At 46.0% G+C, this 24,871-nt stretch overlaps 1 protein-coding gene across 7 annotated transcripts in view; it reads left to right on the top strand.

The window, feature by feature from the left end:
* Positions 1 to 24,871, top strand: part of EFCAB6 (EF-hand calcium binding domain 6) — a 215,066-nt gene that overhangs the window by 84,755 nt on the left and 105,440 nt on the right. For 5 of the 7 annotated variants that reach the window (XM_074326517.1, XM_074326516.1, XM_074326518.1 and 2 more), the window contains 7 exons: positions 547 to 652; positions 6,679 to 6,846; positions 8,597 to 8,635; positions 9,659 to 9,718; positions 9,812 to 9,972; positions 16,685 to 16,855; positions 18,437 to 18,605. In XM_074326517.1, coding sequence (XP_074182618.1) covers positions 547 to 652; positions 6,679 to 6,846; positions 8,597 to 8,635; positions 9,659 to 9,718; positions 9,812 to 9,972; positions 16,685 to 16,855; positions 18,437 to 18,605 — 874 coding nt within the window. The remainder of the gene's footprint in view (positions 1 to 546; positions 653 to 6,678; positions 6,847 to 8,596; positions 8,636 to 9,658; positions 9,719 to 9,811; positions 9,973 to 16,684; positions 16,856 to 18,436; positions 18,606 to 24,871) is intronic. The other 2 variants (XM_019715052.2, XM_074326519.1) reach the window with 2 other exon arrangements.

Here is a 24,871-nt window from a genome sequence, read left to right as displayed (position 1 = left end):
CCAGAGCACGTGCAGGAGATGGACCCTAGTGAGCTCGGGATGAAAGCAAGAGGCCAGAGAGGGAGAGGGGTCTGACAATATCGGTGGTCATGGCCATTGTCACCAGAGAGGGGAAGCTTGTGAAGGTCATTGTCCCCACTGCGTTAAAACTGGGGCTGAGTGTGCTGCAATACGCTGCCCATACAGGGCGGTGCTGGTCTCAGCAGTGGACGTGGTGTCTTCCCTGGTCTTTTTTGAGACCCAGGCACAGATTGGCAAGAAGGCTGGCCATCGCCAGCTGGCTTGGGCAGAGGAGAGTGCTGGCACAGCAGAGCTAACTGACACCTGGGGGAATTGCGTCCATGCCGCCTCCCTTAGTAGGTAGCACGCTGACCGAGAGACGGAGGGCGCCTGCACACACACGTTCTGCGTTCAGGGAAAAGAGCCATCCGCAAAGAAAGTGTTAGCATACTTTTTGGGAGGGTGATTTTGTTTTCTTTTGCATTGAGAAAGAACAAAGTTCAAGAACGTAATTCTATTCCTGTTTTTCTCTTAATCTTTTTGTAGCACCAACTCCAGAAATCAATCTCGCAAGGAAAATATTATCACAAAGTTATTTAGACATGAAGGTCACTACACATCATTGAAGAAAGCACTGTTGATCAGTAACACGGTAAGATTTTCTGGGGGAAAACTCATTGTTTCTAAGAATGCTAGGATGCTCAGAACAAGACCAATAAAAACTACATATTCGTTCATTTATCCATCTAACAAACACTTTTTTTGAGCTCCTATTATATGCTAGGAATTATTCTGAGTGCGTAGGGATACCAGGCTTGACCCGAAGAGTTGGGCCCAGTTGGGAGGACAGATGACATAAAACCTATTCCAATACAGTAAGACACATGCCAGGGGATGAGATCAGTGTGCGGCAAGATCATTAAGAATGGAGTGACCAGTCCTAATGAACTGCTTAATTAACGAGTAATCCAGACCTGCTGAGCCTTCCCCCCTCAACCCAGACTTTATGGGTTTATACCCAACATGTAGCCCATAACAGGAATTTTCTTAGTTCCTGAGTAGCCTATGTACTTGTTTAATTATACTGTAAAGGGAAGCAAATTCATGAATTTGCAACTTGCTTTTAAACCTTACCTCCTGTCCCACTTTAATGTTTATTTTAGAAAAGCAGTGTTTGGGTATTTTTGACACACAGCCACATTTCCCGGTTGGTCATGCACTGAGCACATATAACAACTGGCTCGCAAATAAATCGGCAGGAGTGCAGTGAGTTACGTCCCTCAGGCTCTGCTATGGCCGTGGGCAAAGAGGAGTTACTTGGCCTCAGCTTCAGGCTTCCCAAGCCCGCTGACTGAGGGGCACTGTGCATAGTAGGGCAGCTCAGGCAGAGCCCACAGGGCCTGGCGGTTTACTCTCGGAACTGGCGGCCCCAGCCCTTCACCAATCAATCTACTGCACCATTGCTTGGGGTTTCCGAGCACAGTGTGGATTCAGAGACTTGGGGTTCTGTTGTCCTGGGAGAACTTTGAGCTCACATACCTGTTTGTGATTAATCTTTAGGCCAGCCTGACGTGGCTTTTCTGAATGAGCAGTAACAGTGAGCTCGGCCATGGACCTGGCCCTGTCCTGACTGATTTACTTGTTTTCACTCACTCCAACCTCTCAGCTCCTCTGTGGGGTAGATGCTGTTACTAGCGTCCCTTGATCCTTTCGTTTCATCCTGATCTGCTGGGGTAAGTGGGAGCATGGAGTGAAGTAACCAGCCTGCAGCTCGTGGTGATGTGGAGCCAGGATTCCCTCAGCTGCCCCAGAGCAGGCGGGCAGCCCTGGGCGGAGCTGCCTCTACTGATAGACGAGGGCTTTGCGTGTTTACCCACCTCAGCTTCTATTAGTGTACTGGGAGTCACTTAATTAGAAAGAGCGAAATCTACCTCTCTGCTAGTGGAGGACTGTCATCATGCTGACCACCCCCGGTATCAGACTATCTCACAGTCACTGATGTGAGATAGAGCTCAGCAAAGGCGCGGTACAGGGGACGAATGGCCCCACGCTGGGCCCTGCCCTGGTCCTGAGGCTGAATACACAGCCGATAACGAGCTCACCCTCTGGAGGGTCACAGAGCAGCAGTGACCATCAAATGCCTTAGGGTGCAGAGTGTGTGGTTTCTGAGTAGGACCCCCCCTTTCACCATTTGCTTTGGTCTTGGCCACGTTTTTGGGATCTCGAAGGAGAAGGAGAGCAGAGGGAGAGACCAGAAATAGGCAGAGGTGGGCTCTTGCCTGGCTGCTGAGGACAGCCATGGGAAACAGGTCTCGCTCCTGCTATAGAGGGGACACGGGATGTTAGAGGACTGCTTTCCATCTGCTCCAAGCCCCACACCCACGTGGCTTTGGTGCCACTCGGCCGCCAGGCACCCCGAGTGGACCCAGTCACCCCGGGTGGACCCAGTCACCCCGGGTGGACCCAGGCACTTACATTTAAATCAGGTGTGGCTCACTTTCTGTCACCCAGAAACAGTTTGTACCCTGCCTGTTCACCGACTCTTATTCTCAGTGTTACTTGGAGCTCACGTGATTTTATAAATAGAAAGTCCAAGAGAATTGTTCAAAAAAATATTGAAATTAATAATAGAGTTTAGAAGGTCATTGGATACAAGGTCAATATGCAAAGATCAACAGTATTTCTATTAACTGCAATAAGCAATTAGAAAAAGAAGAATTTTAAAAATATCATTTCTAACAATATTTAAAAAAATCAAATACCTAGAAACATACCTAATGAAAAATCTGCAAATTCTCTACATTGAAGACTATAAAGATTGCTTGTAGATATAACCCGAATCCTTCTCAAACTTTGAGAATATATAGGAGGAACACTTCCCAATTCATTCTCTGAAGCCAGTATTACCCTGATAACAAAAACAGACACAGAGATCATAAGAAAAGAAAACCATAGACCACTATTCTTCTTGAATATAGTTGCAGAAATTCTCAACAAAATATTAGTGAACTGAATCCAGAAACATAAAAAGGATTCAATCCTATGACCATGTGGGATTTATTCCAGGATTGCAAGGTTGGTTTAACTTCTCACCAAAGCTAATTAACGTAATACACAATACTAATAAAATTCAGGACAAAACTGCATGATCATCTTGAAAGATGCAGAAAAAATATTTGAAAAATCCAGCCCTTATCCATAACAACCTTCAACAAAGTAGGACTAGAAGGGAAATTCCTTAACCAGATAAAAAGCATTTATGATAAACCCACAGCTAACAGCATGGTTAATGGTAAAAGACTGAATATTTTTCCTCTAAGATCAGAAAAAGCACAAGAATGTCAGCTCTTGCTACTTCTATTCAATATTGTACTAAAGTTCTAGATAAGCAGTCAGGAAAGAAAAGAACTAAAAGGCATCCAGACTGGAAAGGAAGAAGTAAAACTGTCTTTGTTTACAGACAACATGATCTTGTAATTGAAAATTATAAGGAATGCGCGCTCGCAGACACACACACACACACACACACACACACACACAGAGCTAGAACTAATAAATGAGTTCAAGTTTGTGAGGTGTAAGATCAATACACAAAAGTCAGTTATATTTCTATAAACTAGGAATGAACAATCTACAAATGAACTTCAGAAAGCAATTCCATTCCCAGTAGCATTAAAAAAAAAAGAATACCTAGGGATAAACTCAACAAAAGAAGTGCCAGACTTGTACACTGAAAATTACCAAAAAAGTTGTAAATAAATGAAGAGACAGTCCGTATGTGTGGATTGGAAAACTATATTATTAAGATTGCAGTTCTCTCCAAATTGATCTATAAATTCAATGCAAACTGCATCAAAATCCTAGCTGGCTTTTTTTGCAACAATTGAAAAACTAATCTGAAAATTCATGTGGAAATGCAAAGGTCACAGAATAGCCAAAACAATCTTGGAAAAAAAGAATGAAGTTAGAGTGCTTAATTTCCAGATTTGGAATCTTAGGATAAAGCTACAGTAATCAAGACAGTTTGGTACTGGCATATTGATAAATGGGACAGAACTGAGTACAGAAATAAATCCTTAACACTATGGTCAACTAATTTTTGACAAATTCAGTGGGGGAAAGGATCATCTTTTCAACAAATGGTGCTGAGACAATTAGATATCCACATGCAAAAAGATGAATTACCATACACCATACACCAAAATTAACTAATAATGGACCCTAGAACTAAATATAAGAGCTAAAATGATAAAACTCTTAGAAGACATATGTGTAAATCTTTGTGACCTTTTGTTAGGCAAAGATTTCTTAGATATGACACTAAAAGCATGATCCATAAAAGAAAAAAATCAATAAATTTGACATCAAAATTAAAAACTTCTGTGCTTCAGAAGAAATCATTAAGAAAGTGAAAAAACAGGCCACAGACTAGGAGACAATATATGTAAATTATATATCTGGGAAAGGATCTGGATATAGACTAGATAAGAACTCTTAGAACTCAATAAGAAGACAATCCAATTTAAAAAGTAGGCAAAAGATTTTAATAGATAATTTACCAAAAAAGATATACAAATGGCCAATGAGCGCATGAAAAGATGCTCAAAATCATTAGACATTAGGGAAATGCAAATCAAAACCACAATGAGCTACCAGTTCACAATTGATTATACATGGTTATAATCAACCCACCTGGACGATAATAAGTGTTGGTGAGGATGTGGCAATGGACCTCTGCCACAGTGCTGGTGGAAACGTAAAATGGTGCCGCCATGCGGAAAACAACACGGTAGTTTAAACAGAAATTTGCCGTATGACCCAGTGGTTACTAGGTATCTGCCCAAGAGAAATAAAAACATAATATCCACACAAAGATGTGTGTGTGTGTGTGTGTGTGCGCGCGCGCACGCATGCAAACGTTCACAACAATTACTCATAATTTCCAAATTGGAAACAATCCAAATGTTCAACTCGTGTCAAGATAAAGTGGGGCACAGGCCATTAAAAAAAAAAAAATCTTGTCATCTGCAACAACATGGATGAATGTAGAGGGTATTGTGCTGAGTGATGTGAGTCAGACAGAGAAAGACAAATGCCAGATGATTTCATTTATACGTGGAACCCAAAAAACAAAATAAAACAGAAACAGACTCATACATACAGAGAACATTTTGATGGCTGCCAGATGGGAGGGGGGGTTGGAGGGGGGGTGAAAAAGGTGAAGCGTTTAAGAAGTACAAGTTGGTAGTTACGAAATAGTCAACTACAATACAGTATAGGGAATGTAGCCAATAATATTGTAATAACTACGGATGGTGTACAGTGGGTAAGATTTATTGAGGTGATCACTTCATAAGTTATATACTCATAAATGTCTAATCACTATGTTGTACACCTGAAACTAATACAATACTAATATGTCAACTGTAATTGAAACCTGAAAAAAAAATTATTTTAAAAAGGTGTGCATATCGGTACAGTGGACTTAGTAACAGAAATAAAAAGGAGCAAAATACTGATCCGTGCTACATCATAGATGAACCTCAAAAGCATTGTATTAAGTGATAGAAGCCAGGTGGAAGATATATACAGATGCATATATGATATTTTATTTATATGAAATATGCAGGAAAAAAGCAAATACGGAGACAGGAAATAGATTCGGTGCCTTAGGCTGGGCATGGAAATGGGAAATGACTATAAATGGGCACAAAGTTTCTTTTGGTGAAAATGTTCTGGAATTAGATAGTGGTGATGGTTGCACAATGCGATACATTTACTGAAAAATCACAAAAACTTAGTTGCCAATGACTCCTATTTAGACACAAATTGATTATCGCCCCCAAACCAAAAGTGAGCACGCACATATCCTCTAAATTACTTAATTTTCCCCAAGCGAACCTATATCCTCTCCAGATTGTGGAACCCAAAGTAATACTTGACATTTATACACTACTTTATCACTTAATAAACCCCTTTGTCGAATTAATATTCATAATATCTCTCGACGAGGTAGGGGTTCTTTATTTCCCCTGTTTTTCTAGTAAACAGTATCTCTCAATTTTGATATTTAATTTACTTATTGGTAATTTTTTATTCTGGGGGAAAAAGTTTGCCTCTCAGTATTTTGCTCATTAATATGTTTTCTTTATGCAGCATGGCTGAAATTTTTCTCACTAAGTAGTTGTCCATTTATGTAATTGATGAGGTTGATGGTAGTGAAAACAAGCATAATTAGTATTCTTAGTAAATTGGCAAGTTGTAATTGAATTGCCAGGAAGTTTTGTGTCCCATGTGAGTGAGCCACATAGCTCTCAGGTGGGGTTGGAGCAGCAGGAACTATTCAAGCCAGCTGTGACAGCCGGTAGATAGCCTGTCCCCGAGAAGGTGGGTCAGCCCATGCTTGAAAACTCAGCCTCTTTCCTCCCTGGGGGCCATCTCCTGCCGGTGTTGCTGTGGAGAGTGTTGTAGGAACTGTACTATCAAAGTTCTAGCACTCCCCACCCCCACTGCTGTTGACACGTGTTACCTAACAATTGTCAATTAAGGTACTCTTGTTTCCTATCAGAATTCTATGTAGCTAAAGCTCACTCTTTATTAAGTGATGCTAAATATATGTAACGCTTTTTTTTTCCTTTTTTCTTTTTAAAAATTCCCTCTATATACTCTCATGCACAGAAACTGGATAGACAGATAACAGGAGAAGAATTGCGACATATTATAAATTGCATGGTCGTAAAAATAAGTGATTCGGAATTTAAAGAACTAATGCAGATGCTTGACCCTGGGGGCACTGGACAGGTCAATGTCAAAACGTTTATTGAACTGCTCAAAGAGGACCCTAAAGTAAGTGCTATAACAAGTTCACATTTGATTTTCTATTTATGGCAGGAAACTGAAGTATTCTTAGTAAAATAAGAGATGATGGTGAGATATGGTTTAAGTAAATAAATGACTTCACGCTTTTCACTGCGTTAATTTTCATTTTTAAGTAAGAGGGATGTGTTGAAGGGTTGTTTGGTCTTAACTTTTAGTGTCTAAATCGTACGGAAGGATGATATTGGACATTCCTGCGAACCCATCCCTGAGACAGCAACTTTTTGTGCAGGGTGTACCTTCTTTTCTGGGCACTTCAGCTGCACCCCTCTTGCCACCATGTCTCAGGGAGACATGTTTGTGAGTTGCTCCTCTGGTCTCACCAATATTTTTAGAATTTTTATATGAGTTCAGCTTTTTAAAAAAATAACTGCTCGCTGCCTCTAGTGACTAACACTTGTCTTTAGTGTTTGTTCCTTTGACTGAAAATTTGACAGTTTTGTTATTAGAAATGTTTCTGTAATTTTAATAGCTATTAACATTTAAAAATTTTATGAACTTTAAAAAAATCAGGTTGGCTTCAGATAATGCAGGCACTAGGCATTAACAGTGTCTTATTGAAATGTTTGTTTAAGACTTTTTTTAGCAACTACAAATTAGCTTTCTATTTTAATGTTATGATTTCCTGAGTGCCCATCTGTGCAAGGTAATAACCACATCTTAAACCCACGTCATTTGGTCCTTCTTGAACTTCAATTCAAAAGTCCCAGAGCCCTTTCACACAGAGAAATGAGTAATTACTTTTTCTGAACTCCACTGTGGGGCAGACCCTGCGTTGGCTCTTGAGAATCATTACCTCTAACCATCACAGAAACCCTCCACGTGGCCATCTGTAGGGAAAACAGAGTTGGTCAGGCTGCCTCCCCCGCCATCTGCCGACCCTGACCTGGCGAGCCGCCGGCACATGAGATAAAATGTTGCACAAGCGCCATCCATCCTGAAGATGTTGTTGTATCTACTTATGTAAGCCCCTGGGCTGTGCACCACTTTTGTCTCTGTGTGTGTAAAGGGGTCCGGCCATTTTATGAGGCCCGATGTGTGGGATATGTGGGCCGTGCCCAAAGTGTGTGAGGGCTGCTGAGAAGTGGGACTGTGGGTCCGTGCCCAAGGGCTGCCGCTGTGGGCTGCTGAGAAATGACGCTGCTGCTGGCTGCGGGTTGTAACCCAAGAGTGTCTCGCTGTGCCCGGCAATGAGACAGAAGCCCTGGCCGTGCCCATGAAGCCTGTGAATAAAGCACGTCTGCTCTGCCTTCAGCTCCACGCCTCTTCTTCCCGCTCCCAGAGTCGCAGACACCTTACCTCCGGGACCACATCCCCCTCGGACGTCATGTTTTTTCTTTGAAGCCAACACTGTAGACAAGTAAGCAATCTGCTCCCCTTCCACGTGGCAGGTGGAGTGATCTTTGCTTAGCAAAACCAGCCCCTGTCAGCCCTGGAGGCTCCCTCATCCCTCCTTGGCACGCGCTGCAGCTCGGGCTGGCCAGCATTTCCTCCCTTCCCCTCTTGCCTCCCCGGACTGTTCTCCAGGTCTCAGTGCATTAGCGTCTTCCCAGGGACCCTCACTGACACCGCTGAAAGAAGCCGATCTTGCAGTCACAACCTCACACACTTGTCGCAGTTACGGTGTCATGTTTTTGACTTCTTTTGACCATGATGGTGACATGGTTGTGCCTCCATGAAGACAGAGGCCTTTCTGTTTTCTCTGCCCATTGTACCGCAGGGGAAAGCCCGGTGCCAGGCTCAGTCACAAAATGATTCGGTGAGTGAATGCATCAATATGAATGAGTGAATGAGAAAAATTAGAAAACGCAGATATGGCAATAGAAGAAAATAAAAAGCATGACTAATTCTGACATCGAGGAATTGTTACTCACTCTTATGCTTTGTTGTATATTCTTCCAAGCCAATGTACCTACACACACATACTTCTTTTTCTGCAGCTTTGAGATATAATTAATATACTTAAACTGTACACATTTCCTGTGTGTGATTTGATGAGTTGGATACATACTTTCATATATAATATCTATTTTAAAATGAGATCATATAATTAATGCCTTTTTAGTCTATGTTGTCATTTATTAATGTGTTGTTAACACTTAATGTGAACAAAAAATCTGTATAATTTTTAAAGCTACAGAGTTATTATTTCCTGGTGTTATAATCTAGGTGTTTATTTTTTTTCCTTTTATACATTTTGCTGCAATGAATATCATAGTACCTGCTTTTTCGTATCACTATGATTATTTCTTTAGCATAAACTTCTAGAAATGGAATTATTGGGTCAAAGGATATATATTTTATTTTTAAATTTATTTTAATTGTGTTAAAGAAGCACATATGGATAAAGTACAGAATGCAAAAGGGCAGCAATGAAAAGTGAGTGTTCCTTCCATCTCTGTTCCCTAGCCCCGCCCCAGGGGAAGTCACTGTTGCTCTAGAGTCTGCAGATTATCAAATTGTCTCATATTATCCCTTGTCAACACTGGCAATTTGCTTCCTTTTTTACTTTTGCCATTTTGCTAGGCAAAAAAAAAAATGCCATCTCGTTATAATTTCTAGGTGATGGATTTTATTCATGTTTAATGTACTTTCTTTTTTTTTAATAAGTGCAAGTTCAATATTATTATCTTCATTTCCAGGGGGCAGTTAGAGGGCAAACTCACTCACTCAAGGTCTCAGAGCCACTGGTGAATTAGGAGCAAAGCTGACAGTCCATGTTTGTCGCCTTCAGAGCTCCTATGAGTAATTTGTGTTGACATACTTTCTCTTTCCCAATTAGACAGGAAAACTGGCCTCCTGTACAGACACTAAGGCACCTCCCCTCCCGACTTGGGATTCAGTAAGTAACACTTCCCTCTGTGGTCCCAGGGGGCTACCACCCCAGGTTACAAATGTGCCACATGGTAAATATGTTGGGTTTTTTTTTCGTTAGGTGGAAGAAATTGTTCGTGACACCATTACTAGGAATCTTGTCGTTTTTTATAATATGCTACAGTCCTATGACCTCAAAGACACAGGGCTCATTGATCGAAATAATTTCAAGGAAATCATGTGCATATTCTGCCCACTTTTAACGATGGAGCATTTATCAAAGTGAGTTTTTTTGGTGACAAATTAAGTCATGTTATGTTTTTCATCAAGTCTATATTTATAATTCCAAACCTTTTTCTGCACGTTTGCTATATTCATAGGTGAAATAGATAATAGCTACTATTTACTGAGTCCCTCCTAGCATTGGATGCTTGTCAAGAGTTTGGCATAGATCACGTGATCTCTCCCTCACCACAGCCATGTAAGGGAGCTGTTATTCCTTTTCATGGATGAGGAAACAGGCCTGGAGACATGCGTCACATGGCTAGTAAGCGGGGCAGCCTGGGTTCCGTCCTGTCTCCGTGACACCTGTGCTCATAATCAATACACTGTTTTACTTCCCATAGTGTCTGGCTGTGATCAGCCGCCCTCTAAACAGTGGCGTGAGTTATATTTTGGTTCAACACTTGCCGTGGATGAGCCAAAGCTGGCAGGGAACAGGGATGTTGAAAGAAAGGAGAGGACAGTGTGTGAAGGCCCCTGTGCCAGTCCTGCCATGTGTCTCTCACCCTCCACATCGAGGGGCACGCGCCCTGGGGCACAGAGCCTGGTGGCTTCCTTCTCTACAGATGACCTTGACAATCTACAGCTTGAAACCCCTCATTCTTCAGGGGATGCTGCTGCCCAAGTCACCCCAACCGCCCTGCTGTCCCTGCAGGCTGCCTGACCCTAGAGATTATTTGTGTTTCCCAGCATGTGGGCAAGTGACCTGGGAGATTAGGTGGAAATCCAGCTGAATCACAGGGGAGAAATTTACTCCAATTTGTCTCTCAATCCTGGTTGGAATGTTAAAAATCGTGTTGCTTTTTGTGCCAGCCCGGTGGCTCAGGCAGTAAGAGCTCCGTGCTCCTAACTCTGAAGGCTGCCGGTTCGATTCCCACATGGGCCAGTGGGCTCTCAACCACAAGGTTGCCTGTTCAACTCCTCAAGTCACGCAAGAGATGGTGGGCTCTGCCCCCTGCAACTAAGATTGAACACGGCACCTTGAGCTGAGCTGCCTCCCGGATGGCTCAGTTGGTTGGAGCGCGTCCTCTCAACCACAAGGTTGCCGGTTCGACTCCCACAAGGAATGGTGGGCTGCGCCCCCTGCAACTAGAAACGGCAACTGGACCTGGCGCTGAGCTGCACCCTCCACAACAAAGACTGAAAGGACAACAACTTGAAGCTGAACGGCACCCTCCACAACTAAGATAGAAAGGACAACAACTTGACTTGGAAAAAAAGGCCTGGAAGTACACACTGTTCCCCAATAAGCCCTGTTCCCCTTCCCCAATAAAATCTTAAAAAAAAAAAAAAAAGTCGTGTTGCTTTTGTTTACGTTACACTGATTTAAGGTGGCCCGAAATACAACCGATCTACTGGGCATTGTTGACCATTTGTGTCTCCTTCCTGTGAACACTCATGTTTCATAACCATTTTTTCCTGTGTTTGGCTTTTGTAGGGGGAAGGGGTTTATAAGAAGAGGTGAAGCAGACGCTCTCCTAAGCAGGAGAGGCTGGCGTTTCCGTTTACCCAGTTTTATCCAACGCTTTCAGAAAGATCAGTTGGCCTCCACAGTGTGCGGTTGAAGGGCGGGGCCCCAGGACTGACGGACAGCTCACTTCTCCTTCCCTTGGGCTTCCCCTCAGTATTAGGGAGGCCTACTGCGTCCCATCCCACTGAGCTGTGCTAGCTCTACACACGTCCCTTAATCTCCAGGGCCGTGTATTGAGGGGGGAAAGAGAAGCAGACAGCCGGCCTGGCCTGGAAGCCGCTGAGCGAACACAGCGCTGGGAAGGGGGGAGCAGGAGCAGGAGCGCGCACTCCCCGCGAGTGGGCAGGGCCACGCGCAGAACTCCAGAGCCTGTGATGCTTCAATCTGGAGACTAAGGGAAGAGTGTTTCTGGACAGGCCATAGCAGGGAAGAGCCCAGAGGGCTAGGGGCACGTGGCATGTTGGGGAGCCTTGGGCAGGACGTTTTCTAGGGGAGGATCCGTAGGGGGACGAGCCGAGGGACAGACTGGAGCAGGCAAGAATAACTGTGCCATGCTGGGGGGCTGGATTCACCGGGCAGACAGGTCTGCGCCAGCATCTGAAGATCCCAGTGCCCGCGCCCCGGCCACTGGTCGGGCCGGGCACCATTGTGTTAAAGTCCCCACTGGCTCTGAGGCGCAGCTGTGTTTGAGGAGCAACCGGAGCCTGGAGGTGGCCTCACATGGTGATGGGGACAGTTCCAATTTGCACTTTATAAAGATCACTCTGGCTCCAGTGAGGAGAACAGACTATAATAGGGTGAGAGGAGAAGCACAGGTGCTTGAAATGACGACGTAGAGGCAGAGGGGTGGATGCTTGTGACAGTAGAATCACAAGATTTGTTGCCTCTGGACTTGGAGAGCGATGGGAGAAGAGGGAAAGGAGGCCCAGCCAGGGCTGCTGGAGCAGTCGGGTGAGATGCAGCACCACTGGCCAGTTAGGAAACAGAAGAAATAAGCAAATGGTGGGGAGGACGCCGGAAGGAGACTAGGAGGACGTGGGGCCCAGAGAGGAGTCTGAGCTGAGCTGCGACTCCGGGGTCCTCATTATAGCCACAGTTTGTTCATTTGTTCCATTTATCTTGGGGCAGATGGTAGACCGTCTGAGATGAGAGGCCCGTCTGTGGGTAGGACCTGGCAGAATAACCAGTGACCTGGCTGGTGCAGCCGGCAGGGGAGGCTGAGAAGCTCAGGGCCACGCGACAGAACAGCGGTGCTGGAACCTAAGGGAGGGGAAGGTCTCCGGGAACAGGAGGAGGTCAGCAAGGTCAGAGGTCACAGAGGATGCAAGTGGGGCGAGCAGGACCAGGTGGGGCTGGGAGGGGCAAGGTGGACCCAGCATGTGCCAGCGATGTTTGCAAGGGGCGTGGGAACACAGTGCTGAGCCAGGTTGGCGTGTGTGGTAGACATGTTCGCACATGCTTGTAGGTGGGAGGTTAGAAGTTAATGTAAAGGCAGAGACTGAAGCCACGAATCTGGAGAGAGAAAGCAGATGGGGAGCCAGGTTGGGAAGAGGGGCAGGGAAGGGCTGACAAAGGGTGTCACCCTCTAAGTTCTGTTCCTGTTTTCTCAATCCGCTGAGAGGGGAGGCTGAGGGTGGGACAGGAGTTGCAAATTGTTGAAGGTTTGGAGCAGCTTGCGAGGGGCTGGAGAGGCCAGCCTCGCGGGATCTCTGCTTCCTCGTCCATAAAAAGGAAGGTGGTGCCCAAGCTGCAGTCATTCATGTTCTCAGTACATTTTAGCCTTGTGATAGCAACTCCTCTTTTCTTACGTATATTTGTAAAAAGAAAAAGCCTTTTTCTCACCACCACACGTTTAAAACAGCATCCCTGGCATAAGGAAGTCATCCTAAGACCGGATGTCATGAAAACAGTAGGAGTGAATCCTAGTGAGATGCTTCAGCCTGCCAAAGGCTCTGAGCAAGCAACCTGCCATCTCTTGGTTAAAATGTAGTTTACTAAGTAGAAAAAAAAAAAGAAATATGTTAGATATCACTTGAAATAAAAGGAATGCAAATTTGCGGACATATGTTGAAAGATAGTACTTTGTGCCAGCCAGGAAGTGGAGAGCTAGGCCCTGTCTCGTGTGCCGGTGGGAGCGTAAACGATTAAGCCTCTTTGGATTTCAGTTTGGAGTAACAAGAACCCCTCTCCCTCAAATGGAGCTACGCTTTGTCTCTGTAGTTCTTCTGGGGTGCATATCACGAACACACTTGGAGACTCAGGATACCCTTGGAGTACAGCTGGCCGGACTCGCCAGGGCGTGACTGGAGTGGGGTGAGAAGGGACCCAGGGGGAGTCTAGGTTTCTGGCTCCAGCACGTGGGGACTGTGCTCAGGATTGCCATTTGAGACTGGGGGGACTCAGAGAGGAACAGTGTCAGGAGTGAAAACCGGGAAGTTCCGTTTTGGATGCATTAACTCGGAGAGGAGATTGGTGACACACCACCACCCAGAGTGGCTGCACTCTCTCCACCTCGCCTACCCCTGCCCCGCAGTTGCTCTCTACCAGTCTCCCAGCTCCATTTTTCATGGCTCTTCCTATTTATTTATGTTTATTTATTTGTGCCACCACCACGGAAGTAAAGGGTGGGGACTTTGTCTCTTCACCCCTGAAGCTGCAGTACCTAGGGGTGAATAGTTCCCAACTCATTGTCAGAGCGAGCGAGGGAATGCGTGTGTGAATACATGGATGAATGAATGAAGGAAATCCAGTGTATTGGTCATGCAGGCAGCTGGGTATTTGAGATGGAAACCTCTCTAATCCATGAAGTAGCCAACTTTATCTGTCTCAACTACAAATCTGATCACATTCAAACCCGGCTTAAAACCCTGGGTGTCCTGTTGCCGTTAGGAAAACATTAGCCGCTTTCAGCAGAGCGTGGCTTCCCTGGCCCCTTGTGACCCTCGCCCCTCTCCAGAGCTGGGGCTCCTCAGCCACACGGCCTGTGTTTGTTCGCTCCCAGCTCGGCCCTGAACCAGCTGAGAACCTGGGCAACACCTTCTTGCACCTCTCTGAGCCTCTCTTTCCTCATTCAAATATTACTTACGAGAGTTGTGGTAAGGATCAAATGAGCAGATGGACATAAAGCCTTTCTCCAAGCACCCAGGCCTCGCTGTGTTCTCAATACACGTTTGCTGCGTCTGCTCCTGCTGTTCTCAGCTCCTAGACTGAGCTGCTTCCTGTTCCTTGAAAACCCGCAGCTGTCCTGCCTCTGGGCTCTTAGACGATCTTTTCCCTGGTTCTGAAAGACCAGTTTCCTGGCCACTTGGCTCCATGCGGTTGGAGCTCACAGTTGTAGCTGTAATTCTTAGCATGGCGCTTAGTACACAGAAGCATACGTAGTCATCAAAGCAGTTGTAATAACCGTGCGTACTTGATGACACGTGGCTTCAGAGCTGGTGCTGTGACCCCTGAGCACGTGTGTAAACCTTCATCATGCTCCCGTGGCACTGTTATTACAGCTGCAGTTTATTGGGCACGCAGACACACAGCGGGCCAGCCCCAGGGCCAAGGGCTTTCCGTGGATCCTCTGACGTGAGGATCCCAGTAATACTCTGAGGCGTAGCTACTTTTATTATGTGCCTTTTGTACTGGGGCACAGCAAGGTAAGTAATGTGCCCCAGGTCAGCGGTTCTCAACCCCTTTCTATTCTTAAAAATTATGGAGGACCTCAAGAGTATTTGCTGTATGGAGTATATCTGCCATTATTTACTGCCTTAGAAATTGTTGTGTCTTGCTGTTGCCTCGGGGAAAACGTTGGGATTTCAAAATAAGGCTTTGTTGGGCGATAATGAGGTGACGGAAATTATAGCAGGTATAACCAACGGCCACGAGTCACGAGCTAGTAAAGTCGTGTCAAGAACCTGAGTTCATCTCTGGAAAGCCACTCTTGCCCCTCATTTATGCCCTAAGCGTTTCTACAGCCTGAGGAAATATTAGCGAGCACAGCCTGGACGAATACACATTCCATCAGCAGTTAGAGCCGACTGCGCTCACACGGCAGGAGCCTCTGAAACGTCCACCGAAGACACATGAAGAGCCTGAGTCCAGTCAGAAGAGACAAATGACGTCGTGGTCTTCTTACGGAAACAGCTGTGGACTGGCTGGTACCCTGGACGGGGCCACAGACCACAGCCCGTGAACACCTGCCCTTAGTCACACAGCCATCAAGATATAGCTGCTGTTTAGCCCCGGATGCTGGTTCCACAGCTGTGCCCGTCACTCCTATGCTCTCTGCCTGGGCATGCTAGCAAATGTTTCTTTCGGGCCTCTGGCTTTACCAAGTTTGCAACAGGAAACGTACAACTTTTATGATTAGGAAAATATTAACACACAAAACGGTGAAGAAGAAATAGATCCTGCCACATAAGTGGTTTCCTACATTTTCTAAAATATTTGCGTATGCCAAAATTCCAGTATACTCATAAGTACTTCCAAGATTCCATACCACAATTTCGGAGTAAAATGTTTTCTTTTTTGCATGTGTTAAAGCTTGATTGCAGTATTCTTTACAAATAATAAACTGCACATAGTTCGATGATACTATTTGAAGAAAGCCATCATATGTATACATCCATGAGACCATCACAAGCTGTCAGTCACAGCATCAGCATTTCCACCACCCCCAAAGCTTCCTTGTGCCCTTTTGCAATTCACCCCACCCGCTAGACATCGGCTATCATGACAGATTACTTAGCATTTTCTAGGATTTTACATAAATGAAAGTACACACAATGTTGTTGGGTTTTTTTCTTTTGGTCAGGTTTTAGTCACCAAGCACAATGATTTTGAAATTCATTCATGCTGTCATATGTATTCACAATTGGTTCCTTTTCACTACTGAGTAGTAGTCTGTTGAATGGTCTTCCCACACCTTGTGGATCCATTCATTGGTTAATGGACATTTAGCTTGTTTCCAGTTTGGGGCTATTGCAAATATTGCTGTCCATATTGCACAAGTTTTTGTGTTGCCGTACATTTTATTCCTCTTGGGTAAATGCCTAGGGGTGGGACAGGTGACTCCTATGGTGAGTGTATATTCAATTGCCAGACCGTCTTTCCAAAATGGCTGCCTCATTTTACACCCCACCAGCAGTGGGTGAGAATCATAGTTACCCACATCCTCGCTGGCACTCGGGAGGGTCCGTCTTTTTAAATTCCAGCCATTCTAATGGGTGTGTTCTGATTATTTTTAAAATTCAGACTTTGCAGTAAGTTTCAGGATGTTGCTTCAGGAAGAATCCTCTACAAGAACCTTTTGGCAGGCTTAGGAGTCCATGGGCCGCCCACCGTCTTCCCAGTTATCGCTCCGAAGGATGAGCCGCTAAGTGAACGTTGCCGGAAAGAGGAGCAGCAGCCGGCCCTTGCCGAGAGGTAAAATAAAAGCAAATGGAAGCACATAGGAAAACCACAGCGCCTGTTGTGCAAAGGCAGTAAATATTTGTTGCCTAAATGGGTGTATTAATATTTTATTATTTAAATAAGAATGATGGCAAACTATCAGTATAGTGATTAGAGTCAGGGAATTTTAAACCAATCAGAGACCGTAGGAATTCCTGAACTGACCTGTTAATTCTAGACACGAAAATGCTGAGGTCTGAGAGGTTTGGGGACTTGCCTCAGGTAAGCCACAAATGTAATGGCCATCCTGCATCCAGGAGTCAGGACCGTCCACTCCAGAGAACCTGTCTGCCCTCAGCTGTTACACGTCTGCATTCACACCCTTTTTTTCCCCCAGAAACTTAGCTACCTTACCACCGTTTAATATTTATTGCAAAATACACCCCTTCAACCTGTTAACATTTTCTAACATGATGATAGAATTATTAAAATGATTGCCAAATTGAATTGTAACAATAAAACATACTTAGGAAATCTATTAAAAATTGGACTGGTGAATATTCTAGCCCTTCTTCACTTTGAAAAATGCAAGTTTAATCTAATGAGAAGATATTAGTTTAACTTGCTTTTTCATAGCTTATAATAAATCCATAAGGAAAGGTAAAACATGGCCATATTCAGCAGACTTTATCATATCCATTTTTAAAAAGTTCTTAAGTATAGAGCAATGGGAATAGTTTAATGCTATGCTAAAGAAATTTGAATATCTGGGCATTTCACTAGTAGCTGCTTTATAAATGGGTAGAAAGATGGTATTTTAAGAGAAAGGTTAAATATTCAGTGATGAGATATGTCTGCCTCCTAAAACCAGTGAAAGAAGTAATGGCAATTGAGCATTTCATAAAATGTGGTCATTCCTGGAGAGCCCTTAAAAGCTGACAGCAGGAAAGGGTGGTTAATTCTCCATGGTTCTCTCCTGGCTGCCCCCGCCCCCACCCCAAACAGGGCCCAAGAGCCGTCTGCAGAGCTGAAGAAATAATTATTCTCCAATACCACATACACTCTCACACTCACACGCAGCACATCACGTAGAATCTGTATTTTACAAATCAAGTTGATTTTGTAGACCAGCTTGGAAGAGCTGTGGCCTTCCCTTCCTTCCCGTGGACGTTTGATGACAGTTGTGATCTGGTTTCCCCTAAATAGCCAATTGAATTTAAACCTTTGTAATGGGCTCTGACTGTTAATTTTCCCAGATCACCAAAGTATCCTTTTTTAGCCGTGCCTGCCCAGTCACACGCCACATTCAGCCAGCTCAGCACACAGTTGAGCATCTTAGCACAGGGTTGACAGTGTTCTGCAGCCCCCACCCCAGCCTGCCACCACATGCGTTACTGGACACGGTGCTGCTGGCCTCCAGTCCCGGCTCTGGCTCCAGCACCGGCACGCCCAGGCCTGTGAGAAATGCCCAGGTCACTGCACCTGTCTGAGCATTGGTTTGCTCGTTTGTGATAAGGGGCTGGTGAACCTCCTTGTTCTCGTGGGCTGAATTGAAAATGGGGGAGGTCCACAGGAAGCACCGTGCTGGTTCTAAACGCCTGCTTGTGATTCTAGGACCGTGTCCACTGAGGCTGAAAGCACCGTGACGAAGAATTTCACCAAGGACGAAGTGATGGAAAAACTCAGAAACTGTATACAGCAACAGGACTCCGCGCTCAAAAAGCGATTCCTTGACTTCAGCAGGGAACTTAATGGCAAAATTAAAGCGCACGACTTCAGGAAGGTAGGAGGATGGGTTCTCTATGTCTGTGTTTCTTTCTCTCCTGAGGAAGTTCGGTGGTTTTATGGTATTATACTCTCGTGCTTTAAAGGAGAGGCGTTAGGTTTTCAGTAAGGGGTTATTCCAGGACAAAGCAGATCTATTTCTAGGTATCTTCTAACACTTTGAATGGATTCTTTAGGCCAAATATGTCTTTGGCAACTTTCTTCAGAGAATGCTTTTGATATGGAGATGGCTGGTTTTTGATAGCTCAACTTTCTAACCTGAGCGTTCACTGATACGTTGTTTGCCCATCCACAGAGTATCTGGCTTCGTGCGTCGTGCCTCGTGGGGCAGAATAGGGGCAGGAATGAAGCTGCTGAGATCTCCTCCCTGCCAGCGGGGCGATCCCTCAATGCCGTGATAGCAGGGCTGTGGTTTGTTCCTCCAGAAAATGAAAAACAATCTGGCAGTAAAAATGGGAAGCTCAGAGTTCTGATTTGCATGTGCTGATGGGAACTGGCGAGGCTCTGCCAGAAAGGACTCAGTTTGAAGGGTTCTGCATAGACTTCTCAGAAATTAATTTAAATGATTGCTTAAAATTCCTGTTATGATCTTTCTCGCTAATCATCTTCAGCTATTGTTGAGGAAAGCATTTTAGCTAATATGCAGCAGTGTCCGTGTGAACAAATTTAGAAGGCACTGAAATATATTTCCAAGAAGAGAATAATTATCTTAGTAGCTCCCATTTATCTAGAGCCCGCCCCCATGCCAGGTGCTGTAATAGTCTCTTTACATATCTTATTTCCAACCTTCTTGAGCATCATAGAAGATGGATGGAGGAGGAAGTGGGGCTCGAGGCGCAGAGATGGGGTTCGATGGCTGTTGAGACAGTCGGACCTCCTCCCTCCCCAGACATTACGAGACGTGGAGGGCCTGCCGTTGTGTGAGCATGTGGGGGCACGGTGAGGAGGATCGATTCAAGCAATACTTAGAATAAGGGGCAACGGATAAGGAAGAGGGAAGAGTCAAGGGTGGTTCCTACATGTCTGGTTTGGGGGACCAGGTGGCTGGTAATTAGTCATTGATAATTCTGACGAGAGCAATTTCAGTGCAATGAATGGTGGCAAATGGGGGCAAATCCTTTAACTCTCCCAGGGCTCCTTGTCGTAGATTCTAGATTCTAGGTCCTAGATTCTCTTGCCGCCCAGTTCGCCTGGCACCAGTCGCCACAAGCGCAGTGGCTTCAAGCGATCTTGATGCTCATTGGTCTTGATTTATAGAATCTGTTCATAGGTTCATAGGAAACCAAGAATCAACTCGTCTGCCTCCGATTTTTCAGAGAGGCAAAGTGGCCACCTTGGGCAGGAGGTGGTGGCAAAGCTGGGACTAAGACCCATGACCACTGACTCCGGCGGCAGCTTCTTACCTCTTCTTCCCTGAGAACAACTTCCGGTCCATGAACTCAGCTGCCGGTTCTTCCATCTTACGGCCTGATCTGCCACCGACAAGGCAGTGTCCCCCCGCTCACACCTCTAGTTCACATCCCAGAGGACTCTCCTGAACCTCCAATGTCAGGTGCCCACCTGCCTACTCGACTTCTTCGTGTGGGCATCTCAGAGGTGCCCCGATTCTCACCAAAGCCTCTCTCTGCTCAGTCAGGGGTGACCTCTTCTTCCAGTTGCTCAGGGCTAAAATCTTGGAGTCTTTCCTGACTCTTCTCTTTCTCTCAACCCACATCCAGTCATCAGCACAGCCTGTTGGCTCCCTCCCCCACTGTCTCCTACCGTCATCTCTTGCCGGATTATTCCAGCAGCTTCCTCACTGCTCTCTCTGCCCCACCAGGGCGTGTTCTCAACTCAGAAGCCAGAGTGACCCTCACAGCCTCAGTCAGCGTGGACCACTCCCTCTCAGAATCCTCTGATGGCCCCCATGTCACTCAGATAAAACCCAGAGTCCTAGAGAGGCCTGGAGGGCCCCACATGACCCAACCACTCAGCACCGCTCTGCCTTTGGCCTGACCACCTTCCCCCAGCTCAGCGCCCTCCAGCCACCCCTGCCTCCTGCTCCCGGCTTTGCCCTGCTGTCCCCTCCACCTGGAATGCTGTTCCCCTGCGACCTGTACGGCATCCCCTCACCTCCTGCAAGCCTCTGTCCAGCTGCACTTCCGCCATGAGGCGGAGCGACCCTGACATTGCCAGGCCAGTGCCGCCTGCCTCACCCCAGTCTCCTTCACTCTACTCTTCACGGCGTCATCACTGTGGCAGGCGTCTCTGCCGCACCAAGAACCTTTCGTTTGTTTCTTTGTTCTGCTGGTTTGCCTGTCTTCTCCCGTGTACACCGATGCTCCGCGGCAGACGTTTTTGTCCCGTTTGGACAGTGACGCATCCCAGGTGCTTGGCGCACGGCAGGGTCCCACGGCGTTTGCGGGATGAGTGGATGAATGTGAAGAGCGACGAGAACCCCACCCCTGGGGCCCTGAGTGGGTGCACCTGAGGGTGGGGGCAGACACTATGAAACTCCTCGGCATTCCTAGCCGCAAAGCTGCTCCCCACATCTATCCGTGGCAACGCCCCAAACTCTCCCGGTCGCCTCTCCTGTCCCCGCTCCCCCCCCACCCCCAGTTTCTCTGCATCCCAGCTGACCTCGAGGGCACCTATTAGGTTGGTACAAAAGTAGTGGCGGTTTTTGCAACGTTTTTAACATTATAAACCACAATTACTTTTGCACCAACCTAATTATTGTGTTGTTCTGCTGCTTCCTTCGGGCGGAACCCACGTGCCTCTCCCTCCCCCCATGTCCTGGCTTCCTGGAGATGTGCCCATGGTGAGGGTACGGGGGATGGGAACCATGAAGGGACAGGGCCCATAAGCAGGGAGAAAAGTCTGTTGTTTTGACACGGAAACTAATGACCAATTTTCTGTGAATCCAATTAAGCACATTGTCCAGTGTTTTCACTCCTGGTGACCTTTGGGAAACGTCCCACTGTGACCAACTGTTGAGCTTGAAGAGGGACAGCCGTGGGGTGACTCTGAATAGTCTGCCAGGGACCTAGGATTGAACTTCTTAAGCTGATAACTTAAAAGCATTATGCAAATGTAAATTTTCACCATTAATTGAAGAGATTGTTTATAGGTCAGGGTGATTTTATGACCAGTGAAGCCAGAGCTAGAAAAACACGGCTCATTCTGTAGAATGAAGTAATTTAGGTTCGACACAATGCGGGACGGCCCGATGTTAAAGGCTTGGGAATATTGAACTTCCATGTCAAGGGAACCTTTGGAATCGACTCCTCTAGAGAGCTTTAAGTATCAATGAGTCATAACAATTCTGTATGGTAATACTGCAGTAGTAATAACTGCAAGGTAATACTGCAGTAATAGTAACTGCGTGGCAATACTGCAGTAATAGTAACTGCGTGGCAATACTGCAGTAATAGTAACTGCGTGGCAATACTGCAGTAATAACAACTGTGTGGCAATACCGCAGTAATAGTAACTGCGTGGCAATACCGCAGTAATAGTAACTGCGTGGCAATACCGCAGTAATAGTAACTGCGTGGCAATACCGCAGTAATAATAACTGCGTGGCAATACTGCAGTAATAATAACTGCGTGGCAATACTGCAGTAATAATAACTGTGTGGCAATACTGCAGTAATAACAACTGTGTGGCAATACTGCAGTAATAACAACTGTGTGGCAATACTGCAGTAATAACAACTGTGTGGCAATACTGCAGTAATAACAACTGTGTGGCAATACTGCAGTAATAACAACTGTGTGGCAATACTGCAGTAATAATAACTGTGTGGCAATACTGCAGTAATAGTAACTGCGTGGCAATACTGCAGTAATAGTAACTGCGTGGCAATACCGCAGTAATAGTAACTGCGTGGCAATACCGCAGTAATAGTAACTGCGTGGCAATACCGCAGTAATAGTAACTGCGTGGCAATACCGCAGTAATAATAAATGCGTGGCAATACCGCAGTAATAATAACTGTGTGGCAATACCGCAGTAATAGTAACTGTGTGGCAATACTGCAGTAATAGTAACTGTGTGGCAATACTACAGTAGTAATAACTGCAGTGGTGCCAACAACCATCCCTGACAGTGGCGACGGTAGCACCACAGGTACTGTTTGGTCAGGACTGTGGAAGTGCTTTACATCTGCTAGTTCTAACCCTCACAGAAACCCCGAGAGGTGTAGATGATGGTGTGCCCGTCACAGATGAGGAGACCAAAGCTCAGGAGGTAAGATAGTGAGTCAGTGCTGTTTAGCTGGTAAGCCATTCAGATGCTTGGATTTGAATCCATGCTGGTCTGTTAGCAGCCTCAGACACCTATTGGGTGGAATATGGGCTGGCTGGTGGACTACGGGCTGGCTGGTGGGATACGGGCTGGCGGGTGGGATACGGGCCGACTGGTGGGATACGGGCTGGCTGGTGGACTATGGGCTAGCGGGTGGATATGGGCTGGCGGGTGGAATATGGGCTGACTGGGTGTAACATGAGCTGGGTGGGTGGAATACGGGCTGGCTGGTGGAATACGGGCCGGCTGGTGGAATACGGGCCGACTGGTGGAATACGGGCCGGCTGGTGGAATACGGGCCGGCTGGTGGAATACGGGCCGGCTGGTGGAATACGGGTGGGTATAATCTATGGCATCAAGCTTGCATGTGTCTCAGAGCTTTGGGACAGGGACCTAATTTTAATAACAATGCCCCACTATCTTCCTATCATTTTGGCTGTGGGTATGCAATGTTCTTCATCTTCTCATCCCCCAAATCTGTGTCTCACCAATTATGTAGTGAAGTGGCTGCAGTTTCCTCCCCGGGGATGGGCGGGGGAGCGCCGACTCCCTGTACCTGCTGCCAATTAGGTGTGTGTACAGTTGTTGATCATTGAGATGGAGGCAGCGCTGCGTGTTGCCTGCGTACCTTGTGTTCTAAATTAGAAGCACTAATTATTTATCCTCACCAGCTGTCTATTGCCTTGCCTGTGGCGAGGGCAGAGGGGTTGGCCACCCAGGTTCTTTGAGGGAGAGCCGGGGGAGTCTGGAGTTAGGCAGTAACTCTGAGTCGCCAAATCCATGGAGCCCTGCATTGTCATCCTGAGAGACTATTACAGGTTTTCACCACCATGGTCAGGAAGATTTCGTCGGCTCTGCGAATTCTGTTTGTTAACAATCTGTCTTCCCCCCTTTTTTCTCTCTCTAATGTAGGAGATGTTAGAGTTTCTGATTAATGGGAGACAACCAGTGACACCACACTGACTTGACAGTCCTGACAGAGACAGAGCTATGCAGGTTTTAACGAACTCGGTGTGCGTTTCATGGTTAATGTGTAATTTCTGTGGGGGGCGGGGAAAGGTACTGTTTCTGGAATTGTGCTAGACCTGGTCGTATATTACATCATTCCTCACAACAGTCCTGTAAAGCATGTTCTTTCTCCCAGGAAGTCTCCCTCTCCCAGTGCTCTGGCCATTGTACCACATACCCTGTGACTTTTGCATGTTGTCATTTTGTTTTAAAAAATGAGTCAAGAACTGGTTAGTGTTGCAGGAAAACTGTGTTTGAACTTGAGGGTGATCTAGAATCTTTAAATTCCTTCTCTAAGTACTTTTTCTTCCCTTCTCCCTCCTTCACATGCTGAATTGGCAGCAGCAACCCCCAAAACAGTGTCTTAAATAAGAGAGGCAGGTGTTTTTCTCCCTCATGACAAGGAGTCCAGAGTTGTCTGTACAGGGCCAGTGGAGCCGCTCCACCGTGTCTTCTGAGACCCAGGCTGCTTCTGGTTTCCGGCTCGTTCAGTCTCGTCCTCACGCATGCAAGGTGGCTGCTGGAGCACCAGCCATTACACACATTTCAGGCATAAAGAAGGGGGAAAGGGAAGGGCAACAGGCCTGAGCTAGGCAAGTCTTTCTTTTTTTAAAGGGCTTTCTTAGCAGCTTCTCCCAGCAGCTTCATTTTATTGACCAGGTCTGTGTTCCATGGATATGGATCTATATACGTATATATAATTCTTGGCTGCATACATTACTACATCCAGAAAAAGCAAGGTGCTCTTCCCGCGGGAGACGGAGACAATATGTATGAGGCAGGCAAGTTGAACAGTCTCTGTCAGCCTTTTTCTCAGTACACGTTTTGAAGAAGGCTGTTGCACACTTGGTTAGGACTCAGCCACATGGGGACATGGATCAAACAGGGGTTTCATTGCGTGGTGCCAGGGACCCATGGGGAAGACAAAATGACAAAGCACCCAAGGACACACAAGCCAAGATTAGTCT

The sequence above is a fragment of the Rhinolophus sinicus genome, linkage group LG02, assembly GCF_036562045.2.
Source record: "Rhinolophus sinicus isolate RSC01 linkage group LG02, ASM3656204v1, whole genome shotgun sequence".
In the NCBI taxonomy this organism is placed as follows: domain Eukaryota; kingdom Metazoa; phylum Chordata; class Mammalia; order Chiroptera; family Rhinolophidae; genus Rhinolophus; species Rhinolophus sinicus.
This window is presented reverse-complemented; position numbering and strand designations above follow the sequence as displayed.